The sequence below is a fragment of the Colobus angolensis genome, unplaced genomic scaffold, assembly GCF_000951035.1.
Source record: "Colobus angolensis palliatus isolate OR3802 unplaced genomic scaffold, Cang.pa_1.0 Scaffold172, whole genome shotgun sequence".
NCBI classification, from domain to species: domain Eukaryota; kingdom Metazoa; phylum Chordata; class Mammalia; order Primates; family Cercopithecidae; genus Colobus; species Colobus angolensis.
In genome coordinates, this window is record NW_012114844.1 from 327,740 (window position 1) to 339,312 (window position 11,573).

Consider the following 11,573-nt stretch of genomic DNA (forward strand, 5'->3'; position numbering starts at 1 on the left):
TCCTGTTTTGTGGTAAAATTTTTGAAAGTTTTTCCTGGAAGCTTATTTTGAAAATGATTTCTTAAGTTCTTCCAAGTGAACTATATATATATATATATATATATATATATATATATACACACACACACACTCTTTAATAAATTCCTTTTTGCCTAAACTAACGAAAGGAGGTTATGTTATCCATAACTAACAACCTTGACGAATATATCATATAAGCTAATAGTATACAGTTATTTAAGAGAATGAGGGTGACCTTTATGCATGGTCACTGGAAGACGGTGAGATTGCAAATAGTAAAAAACTGGATTGTAGAACAGTATGCTCAGAATATTCTTTTTGTTTAAAAAAAATAAAATCGATGCAGGCCAGGCGCAGTGGCTCATGCCTGTAATCCCAGCACTTTGGGAGGCCGAGGCGGGCGGATCACGAGGTCAGGAGATCTACTAAAAATACCAAAATTAACCGAGTGTGGTGGCATGGGCCTGTAATCCCAGCTACTCGAGAGGCTGAGGCAGAAGAATTGCTTGAATCCGGGAAGCTGAGATTGCAGTGAGCTGAGATTATGCCACTGCACTGTAGCCTGGCGAAAGACTGAGACTCTGTCTCAAAAAAAAAAAAAAAATCAATGCACATGTAAAACAAGTCTTAAAGAACATTTGTTATCTGTGGAAGATAGCATTATGAAGGTGTTTTATAATATTATAGATATTTTACAGTTTTATGGATTTTTATGACACCTCTTGTGTATTTATTGCATTATCAAAAAATAAAAAAAAAACCCTTAAAAAACAAAACAACCACAACCAAAAACAAAGAAAAAGTAAAATCACACCATTCCAAGGGTAGCCCTCAACATAATGAAGACTGAATTTCCTAACAGTTGAATGAGAAAGGAACTTGCGTTGAATGTAAATTAGGAAAAAAGTAAAAATTTTCTCCTGTACACCAGTCTGCAGATTCATACACCCAAAGTTAATTTGTTGATATTTTAATCTACTTCTAATTACAAACTGTGTTTATTATGAGACTATCAAAAAAACTGCTTTCCATCAACATGCAGGTGTTTTCTTTGAAGGGGATTCCAAATAGGAAGGGATTGACACGTTCATATTTACTTAGCAACTAATGATCTAATCCCTGGGTCAACAGTGAAGCTGAGGAAGGAGAAGACTGTTTCTAGGTGATGGAAGGTTGTTAGGCGGGACTCAGTTGTATTCTAGGTTTCAGGGTGGGGACTACTGTACTGCCTTTTCAGTCAGGCGGATCCCAAAGAACTGCTGCCTGGACGGGAATGGGAATATGGTCTGGCTGGGAGGACAGAAAGCAGATGAAAGAAAGTGTGATATGGGTTGCAGACTCAGGGCCTTGAGCACTGTTCTTTCTTACCTTTGTGGTGGGGGATGACGAGGTGGAAATGCATTCTTCCAGTCGGATCACATCCCACTACTCACCAGTCTTATTATATCCCGTCGCTGCTTCACATATATTATTTACCCGGCCTGGGTGGCATTTTACTTTGCATCCTTGATTGGGAGTCTCAGGGGCTACGAAGAAATGTTTTACCCCCAGGTAGCCGGCGGGTGCGGAGCGAGTATTCGTGGAGCGGGATAAGTGGGGATGTCGCTGCGTCCTCGTCCCTTGATCTGCGGGGGACGGCCATTCTCAGGGTTCCCGAAGAGCCGGCTCCGTGCACCTAGGCCCTAGGTCGGCTCCCAAGCCCCGGCCCGCCACTACACCAGCTCCTCATGCTCTTGCCGCCCATGCCTTCCTCCACCGCGCCTCAGCACTTGCGGCTTCTCCACTCCCACAGCGCCCTCCGAAGTCAAGGCAACAGAGGGATGCCTGGCAAACGACCGGGTGCCGGCTTCCGGTGGCGTCAGAGACGCGCGGGTGAAAGGTCGAGCGTCAGCCGGCCCCGCCCCCTGGCGCGCTGGCGTGCCGGACCCGCAGAGATCTTTGCGTTTCGGAAGCTCTTGGTGTGGCTGCGGCCCGAGAGGAGAAGCTGGGTTCGTGGGGCTGCTGCCGCCGGTGAGTGCGAGTTTGCGCTGGGGACTGGCATCCTCCTCGGCCAGCCTCTGGGCGGTGTTTGGAGGACCCCGCTCGCTGCGGCTCTGAGGCGGGAACGGGGGCTGGGGCCGAGCCCTGGCTGGGAGCGGTGGTCCCCGGAGTGTCGCTTCCAGTCTGGGGCCGGGGCGGTGGCCTGTGTGGACCAGCGATTCTCAAAGAGAACGAATCCGAGACCCTGCCGAAATGAAGGGCATGTAGTGTAGAGGTTTTTCCTTTTTATTTAGAAAGGAATGAAAGACCGGCAGTGCACCTGCTTGGATAATAAGCACGTGACCCAAAACTTTGTTCGGCCTCCGTGGGCAGGAATAAAGCTGGGTATTCGACCTCGCGCGAGGACTAGTGAGAATGTCAGGATGAGGGACTTGGGGGAAGACTGAAGAGAGAAAGGGAGCATCTTCTTCAGCATCTTCTCTCCCTCCTGCATGCAACCCTTCCTGTACGTGGTCATTGGCCTGGAGAAGTTTACCCGAGTATTCCTCCACCGGCAGGGTTACTGGTGTCACTCTGCACCCAGCCGCCTCGAGCTGTGTGATTCATCGCAGCCTTCGGATCCGGAAGGATGAGCAAACTCCTTAAGTTTATCGTGCTAGGATATTGACTTTAGTGCTCGAACGGGACTTAGGCCTAGGTGGTGTGTCTCATCAATAAACATTCACTGGGTTCTTAGTTTAAGGGGTTTAAGAAGCCTTGCCACCCCCTAGCGTTTATTATTTTTTTCTTTTGCCCCTACCTTTAGCCTCTGGGCTAATACTTACTTAATTTTTAGTCACAGGAAATAAGTAACCATGGTGCTCAACAGTTTGGATAAGATGATTCATCTCCAGAAAAACACTGCCAACATCAGGAATATTTGTGTTTTGGCTCACGTTGACCATGGTAAGAATCCTTTTTAAGTGCTTGTTTTGATAAATAAGGGAGGTTTGTCTCTGTATGTCTCAGTGGAGTGAAGCTGTGGGCAGCTGAGAGTGGTGTTTGCTAAGAAGCAAGTCTTCTTTCCTTTAAAAGTTTTCCGTGATGTTGGGGAAGCCTGCCTTGCTATAAATCGTTTGAAATGAACACAGTTACCTAGTGAGTAGCATTCTTCTTTATAGCATGTCATGTTGTTTTTTAAACCAGAACTTGAAATTTTTGTTTTTGAAATGGCTTTAAGTTGCTTGACAACTTTTCAGATGAGGGTGATTAGATCCACAGGGTTGGAGATAAGATTACAGCAATATAGAGTGCTAGCATCTGTGTCCTTCTAGATGATATTCTGTTCAAAAGTCTAATAAATCTCTTTTGTCTTTTGTCACCTAGCATAGGTAAATTGAAAATCTTTACTAAACCAATTCTTCTGACCAGATTTTAAATCTATAGGTATGATCCATGACCCCCTTTAAGAAGGACATGGATTTGAATTAATGTCCCTATTTTATTTTAACAGGAAAAACTACTCTGACTGACTGTCTTATATCTAGCAGTGGAATCATCTCCAGCCGCCTAGCGGGCAAGGTATGTTCTTATTTTATAAATACTTGTCGCATTTCAGTATTTACTGTCAACAATGTAATGAACCATTTCCTGTGTTCTTTAGCGATCCAAAAGGGTATAAAACATTGTTCTTGCATCTAAAAGCTGCCAATCCATTTTGCAAGATTAAATTGCTAATGAGAAAATAATTACTTCTATATTGCTTTGTATTGCTTTATATTAATATTTTATAAGTGCAAAAGTGAGTTTTTGCAACAAGCAAATGATACACAATTTTGGAAGATTTCACAGTGAAAGAGATTCTTTGTAGGTGAATGAGTTGGGTGGTTTGAGGAGAAGACAGGAAAACTACCAGGTGGTCGGAAATAACACGGATAAAGGCTAACTTGTGTGTTGTGCTTTATTTGAGTGGAGCATTTGCCTAGAGGCTAGTGACAGAGAAAACATACTGGCAGGGAGAAGAGATTATAGAAGACCTTAAAAGGTAACCTAAATATCAAAGGAAAGCTGCTTGTGCCTGAGGATTGTGATGAAAATAGTGGGTTTTTGATTTTTGTTTTTGAGACAGGATCTCTTTCTGTTGCCCAGGCTAGAGTGCAGTGGAGTGATCATGCACGGCTCGCTGCAACCTCGCCCTCTTGGGCTCAGGTGATCCTCCCACCTCCTCCTCTTGGGTACCTGGGACTACAGGTGCACACAAACACACATGGCTAATTTTTTGTAGAGACAGGGTTTTGCCATGTTCCCCAGGCTGATCTTGAACTCCTGGGCGCAAGCAGTCCTCCTGCCTTGACTTCCCAAAGTGCTAGAATTACAGGTGTGAGCCACCACACCTAGCCTGAAAATAGTGTTTGAGGAAATAAAATTAAAGAGATCTTTATTTGTAGCTATGAGTTGAAAGGGCTTGGAATAATTTACTTGGCAGTAGAAAAATAAAGATGTATTCGTTTCCATAACGAATTTAGGATATGATCAATAGGGCTTATCAGGTGACAGAGAACAAAGAGAAGAGGAGATGGAGAAGCAAAATTGAATCCACAGAGTAGACCCAGTAGAGTTGAAGTTCGATTTGGGAATTGATGCGTGGGTTGGGAGGGAAGCCGGCCCAAGATACTATCTAGAGGAGGCTGAAAAAAACTAGATTGAGTGAAATAATGAAATGCTTATATTTTCCCCACTTGAGAATTTAGAGAAGGTACAATAACTCTAAAATAAGTAGATGAAAGGAAATAGTAAAGCATAAATTAATGAAATAGTAAACACATTTTATAGAAAGGATCAATGAATAGCCAGAAGTTTGTTTTTGGAAAAGATTAACCCAGCTAACAAACACAAAGAGTGAACCCTAATGTAAACTATGGACTTTAATTAATCATAATGCATCAATATTGGTTCATCAGTTGTAACAAGTGTATCACACCATATACTAATACAAGATAGATATAATAGGGGAAACTGTGTGGGTGGAAGGAGAGAGTATGTGGGAACCTTCAGTCGATTTTTCTGTAAAGTTGCTCTAAAAATTATAAAGTTATTAATTGAAACAATTACTAGCAATATAGTTAATTTTTTGTTATCTTGACTAGGAAACATTTTTGTTTTGTTTTTCATTGACATTGTTGAGGAACATTTGACACTTTTGACCTGCTAATGTTCCTAATGTGGCTCACTGTACTTTGGACATATACAAAGCATAGTATATATAAATAAATATTTTTGAATGAATGACTTTAAAGAAGAGTAATACAATGACAAAATACCAGCAAGATGATCAAGAAGAAAAGAGAGGAGGCAGATATAAGTGATACCAGGAAAGAAAAATGCTACAGAAGTTAATAAGGTATTAATAGGATATAATGAACAACTCTGTACCAGTAAACTTAAAAGTGCTAAACTGGAAAATTGTCTGGAAAACATAACTTACTAAAATGGAGTCAAGAAGAAATAGGAAACTTGAATTATTCTATAGTCATTTAAGAAATTGATGAAACCCCGTCTCTACTAAAAATACAAAAAACTAGCCGGGGGAGGTGGCAGGCGCCTGTAGTCCCAGCTACTCCAGAGACTGAGGCAGGAGAATGGCGTGAACTGGGGAGGCGGAGCTTGCAGTGAGCTGATATCGCACCACTGCACTCCAGCCTGGGCGACTGAGTGAGACTCCATCTCAAAAAAAAAAAAAAGAAAGAAATTTAATTGGTTGGCAAAAATCTTTCCATAAAGAAAAGACCCAGATGGTTTAACTCTCTAGTTCTGCCAAACATTCAAGGAATAATTTCAGTCCTACTTAAACCATTTCAAAATATAGCAGAGAAAAACCCAACAATCGGCAGTATTCTCCAAATCATATGAAGATAGCGTAACTTTGATACCAAAAGTCTGTTAAGGATAATACAAGACAGGAGAATTATATACCAACCTTATGATTATGGATGCAAAAATTATAATCCTCGTTAAGAAACAGAATTCAGCATAGTATAAAAAGATGATTATTCATATCCAAATCGAGTTTGTCCCAAGGAATTCAAGATTGGTTTAACATGTAATTTCACTATATTAATAGATTAAAGGAAGAAAATCATGATCATTTCAACAGGTAATAAAGACGTAGTAAAATTCAACATCTATTGTGATAAAACCTCTTTGCAACATAGTTACAGAAGAGAACTTCTGTAATCTGATGTGGGATATTTATAAAAAACCTAAAATGAAGATTGAGCTCAATGATGAAGTGTTAAAAAAACTTTTCTATTCATAGCCAGGAATAAGGGAAGAATGGCCATCATACCCTTCTGCTCATTGTGTTATAACTTCTCCTTTAGGTTGTACTGGAGGTTCTAGTTGCAGTGATAAAGCTGGAAAGAAAAATAAAAAATGAATTTTGGAAAGGAAGAAAACAAAAATGTAGATAAATTGCTAGGATATTAGTAACAATTTGGCAGGTTTCAGGATGTGAAAACTGTTGAAAAGAAGTATACATGAGCAATAAATAGATAATATTTAAATTATCTATTTAAAAACATAAACCATTTAAATAGCATAATAAATGTACCTGTGCTGGGCATGGTGGCTCATGCCTATAATCCAAGCTACTTAGGAAACTGAGGCAGGACAATTGCATGAAACCCGGAGTTTGAGGCTGCAGTGAGCTGTGACAGCAACTGCACTCCAGCCTGGTAGATAGCACAAGACCCTATCTCTTAAAAAGTAACAAAAACACCACCACCACCACCACCTACGAGATATTGGAGAAAAATTAAATGGAAGGATATGCCATATGTATGTATTGGCTGACTCAGTATTTTTTTATGACATTTTAAAAATATTGATCTATAGATTCAGGAATTCCAGTAAAAATTCCAACAGATATTTAAAAATTTCAACTTGATATGCTGATTTTAAAATATATACAGAAGAGCAAATAAACCAATTAATAGCTGGGACACGACTAAAGAAGAGTAGGGTATGGAAATATGTCTTACCCACTGGCAAGACTTACTATGAATGTTATTGATGTGTTGTAACCTGTGGCCTGGAATTGACTGAGGCATGAAATTGACTGGATGGCTCAGAATAGTAGGCCTAGAATAGTAGGCTGGCATTTCAGATCTGTGGGAAAAAGATGAACCTTTCAGCCGGGCGCGGTGACTCACGCCTATAATTCCAGCACTTTGGAAGGCCGAGGCAGGCAGATCACCAGGTCAGAGGATAGAGACCATCCTGGCTAACACAGTGAAACCCCGTCTCTACTAAAAATATAAAAAAATTAGCCGGGCATGGCAGTGCGTCCCTGTAGTCTCAGCTACTTGGGAGGCTGAGGCAGGAGAATGGCATGAACCTGGGGAGCTTGCAGTGAGCTGAGATCCATCCGGCCACTGCACTCCAGCCTGGGCAACAGAGTGAGACTCCGTCTCAAAAAAAAAAAAAAAAGATGAACCTTTCAAATGGTTCTTGGGCAATTGGTTATCCATGTGGGAAAAAAATTGGACCTCTGTTAACACCACACACAAATCAATTGCATGGTTAAGATATTTTTATTTAAAAGCAAAACTATAAAGCTTTTAGAAAATAATACAGGCTAATATTTTTATGACTGTAAAGGAAGATTTCTTAAGACAAAAATTTGCAAACTATTTTATAAAAGGTCAGTAAACTACTTAAAATTAAGAACATACTTATCAAATATGCCAGAAAGAAATGGAAAAAACAAGCCTGGTAACTGTGAAAAATATTAATAACACAGATGTAATTGACAAAGGACTATAATTCAGAGACTATAAATAACTCTTATCCAAAACAAAATAAATCTGTATTACAGCCAGTAGAAAGGTGGACAAAAGCCTTGTATAGGCAGTTCACAGAAAAGAAATGTTAAATGGCCAATACAAGAAACTTGTAAAAGGATACTTAATCCCATTAATAATAGGAGAAATGTAAATTAAAACCATGAGATGCTATTTATCACCCATCTTAAAAAATAAAGTCAAGCAATATCAGCTGTTGAGGTTATGAATCAAAAAAAGTAATATTCCACTGTGGATCAGTCCAAGTATTTGGAAAATAATCCGGAAATATCAAGTTAGGCTGAGGATGTGCAGATTTAATAACTCAGAAATTCTACTGGTAGGGAGTGTACAAGAGACCCACAACTGTTCATATCAGCTCAGTAATAGTTACAGAAAACTGGAATCCGTCTCCGTGTCCACTGGTAATACAGTGGATGAATGGGTGTGGTAGATCTGTGAAGTGGAGTCCTACAGTAATAAAAATGAATGAATTACATCAATACGGGTGAATCTCAGGAAAACAATATCGAGCAGAGAAAAAGTGACAGTATAATATAGTAAGTATGAGTCTTATAGAAGGCTTAAAACTTGCCACTCTACATGATATATTGCTGAGGGACACACTCATTTTTAAAAATTATAAAGAAAATAAGGAAATGATCAAGATAAAATTCAGGATAGTGGTTACCTATAAGCCAGGAGCACAGGGTACTTCAAAAGTAACAAACTTTTTTTTTTCCTTTTGAAATGGGATGGTGCATACATAGGGATTCATTGTGTTGTTATTTATGTGTTACACATATTTCATACCAACCCAGTGCTTAAAAACATACATTATAGAAGACTGATAAGGGACTGAAACTTTTTGAAGGAAGGACTGACTGAGAGGTTGGAGAGGTGAAGGGAAACCAGCAATGGGATCTAAGGAGAGATGGAGGTAAATTAAGATATTTCAGAGTCTTGGAAGAATTTCACATATGCATGTAACACACATGCACACAAAGGGTGACTGTTATGCTGCACTGGAATCAAGAAAAGTGAGGATTGACAATGATTACTGCGTTTGGCCAGAGGTCATTGATAGCTTTTAGGGCTTTGATTTTGCCAGAGCTGCGGAAATGGAAGCCTTTCTGAAAATTTCAGAATTAATGTGGATGAATACATGTGGCAGTTCATATCAACAGATAATTCTCAGTGCTTTTGAATGAAAGAAAGGAGTAAATAGAAAGGTTAAGAATTTTTCAAAAGTTTGACAGTGGAGAGAATGGAGGTAGGGTAAGGGAAAATCATTCTGGAGAAAGGAGGAGGAGGTTAGTCTGGTGCTTAGGGCTAAGGAGTTGGAAAGGGATGGGATCTTTATTTAAACGAAACCACTGTCAATACTGATGCACTGCAAAGTCTAGAGAATGAGATGTAGATCCTCATTGGTGGGTATTACGATGTTATGAAAGTCATCAACGAAATGGTCATACTACAAATATTTTCTACTGTATTCTTTTTTAAAAAAAGATGTATCCAAAATCTATTAATTTGGGAAAGGAATAAAGACTTCTCTTGCCTCTAGAGACCTCTGTTTCAGTCTCTGCTCAGAATTTGTCAAACAGCTTGTAAATAGGAAAAGAATGGCCATGTTCTTGATATTTAGAAAGAATTCTCCCAAATGTTGCTGTCTGTAAGCTGTTCTTGACCTGCCCCATCATTCATGGCTGATATTTGGATGAGCAACACTCTGGGGAGGGTATGCAGTATTTGAATACATTTATGAGTTCCTAGTGGTAATGTTTTTCAATTTGTCATGTTCCCTTCCCCTCAACTAACTTCACTTCTCCAGACCCCCATCATCTGAAAAAAAAAAAAAAAAAAGGAGAGAGAGGGCTAGGCGTGGTGGCTCATGCCCACAATGCCAGCACTTTAGGAGGCCGAGGTGGGTAGATCACCTGAGGTCAGGAGCTCGAGACCAGCCTGGCCAGCATGGCGAAACCCCGTCTCTACTAAAAACACAAAAATTAGCCAGGCGTGTTAGCACATGCCTGTAATCTCAGCTATTTGGGAGGCTGAGGCAAGAGAATCATTTGAACCTGGGAAGCAGAGTTTGCAGTGAGCTGAGATTGTGCCACTGCATTCCATCCTGGGCAAAAGAATAAGACTCTGTCTCAAAAAAAAAAAAAAAAAAAATAGACTCTATGTAGTTTAAAATTTAAGTATTGGCTGGGCATGGTGGTTCACACCTGTAATCTTGGCACTTTAGGAGGCCAAAGTGGGAGGATCACTTGAGGCTAGGAGTTCAAGACTAGCATGGGCAACATAGTGAGACCCTGTCTCTACAAAAATAAATAAAATAAAAATTTAAATATTTAAAACAAAAATCTAAATTAGCAAATTTTAATGTTACATTTTAATTCTTTGGGAAGTGAAGATGCATATGTTGCATTTTTCCAGTTAAGGTACATGGACAGCAGAGAAGATGAACAGATCCGAGGGATCACTATGAAATCCAGTGCCATTTCACTACATTATGCAACAGGTAAATCAATCTGTTTTACAGAAACACAGCTTTGTATCTTTCATGTCCTCCTCTCTCTTTCTGAATTAATTGCATGCCTCAGTGTCTTTGCTTATATTCTACATATTTTATTCTGGCCTTTCCACATGATCTGTTGTCAGAGTCAGGCTGTCCAGGCTTGGATGCAGAGGGAAGCCTCTGACTGGCTTGCGAGCAGAAGAACTGGCAGTTCACACTGGCCCCCTCCACCAGGTGCTTGTATGGATTTCTTCACAAGGAAAGTCAGGAGCCCTAGGACTTTAGCTGGTTCAGCCTTACTATTCTGCCTCATGGCCTAGCCTGCATGTTAGATTTGGAGTCTTATTTACTTAAAAGTAGACTGGCATGATCAGTTCTAGCTTGCTATCCTCAAATGAGGATGCTACTTTGATAGTAACACTTCTAGGAATTTATCTGACAGAAATAGTCATGTCAGTGTGTGAGATACATGTCACTGATATTCACTAACATGTTTATATTCATGAAAAAAATACCAACAATCTGAATGTCAGTAGGAGAATGGTTAAACTGATACATCCAAGCTGTGAAATACTGTGCAGCTGTTAAACCTACTGTTTAATATATATGCCATTGTATAGGGAAGAATGGTCTGTTAAGAGACAGAAAACAAATTGCAGACTATTTTTGTAAGATATGAATGTGTTTGGGTAATAAAAATATATATGCAGATAAAGGTGTCTGGAAGGATACTTACCAAACCCTTAACAGTAGCTCTCTGCAGGAGCTAGATTATGGCGAAACTTGCACTTTTCAAAATATTTATTTTGAAATTTTTACACAGCTTCAAAATTTGTATTTGAAAATTTTACACAAAATGTATATTTTTGTAATTAGAAGAAAATAATAAAGATACATTTTATTTCCCTAATGGACTTACCTGTGGTTCATCCTTCACAAGTGTCATATCTTTGGCACTGCCACCAAAAGATGTACTCTGTGGGGAATGGCTGTTGTGCCAAACCCGTTTTGAAGGTCTGAGGCACATGAATTCTCAATGTTTAATGTTTAATGCTTCATTTTTTTTAAACCACTTCTCACATTTTATTTTATTTTATTTTTTATTTTTTTATTTTTTATTTTTTTATTATACTTTAAGTTCTAGGGTTTTTATGGTATTAGGTCTAACATTTAAGTCTCTAATCCATCTTGAATTAATCTTCGTATAAGGAGTAAGGAAAGGATCCAGTTTC

General features: G+C 39.4%; 2 protein-coding genes across 3 annotated transcripts in view; one reads left to right on the forward strand and one right to left on the reverse strand.

Annotated features, from left to right (window-relative positions):
• The window catches only part of SAXO2 (stabilizer of axonemal microtubules 2), a 33,497-nt gene extending 31,758 nt beyond the window's left edge, over window positions 1-1,739 (reverse strand). Inside the window, exon 1 of the mRNA XM_011938354.1 lies at window positions 1,495-1,739. The gene's annotated coding sequence lies outside the window, so the exon portion shown is untranslated. The remainder of the gene's footprint in view (window positions 1-1,494) is intronic.
• A 139-nt stretch (window positions 1,740-1,878) lies between these two features.
• Window positions 1,879-11,573, forward strand: part of EFTUD1 (elongation factor Tu GTP binding domain containing 1) — a 147,271-nt gene continuing 137,576 nt past the window's right edge. The window contains exons 1-4 of one of the 2 annotated variants that reach the window (XM_011938355.1): window positions 1,879-2,028; window positions 2,834-2,943; window positions 3,491-3,558; window positions 10,260-10,344. In XM_011938355.1, the coding sequence (XP_011793745.1) occupies window positions 2,853-2,943; window positions 3,491-3,558; window positions 10,260-10,344 (244 nt within the window). In that variant the 5' untranslated portion in view covers window positions 1,879-2,028; window positions 2,834-2,852. The remainder of the gene's footprint in view (window positions 2,029-2,833; window positions 2,944-3,490; window positions 3,559-10,259; window positions 10,345-11,573) is intronic. The other variant, XM_011938356.1, reaches the window with a different exon arrangement.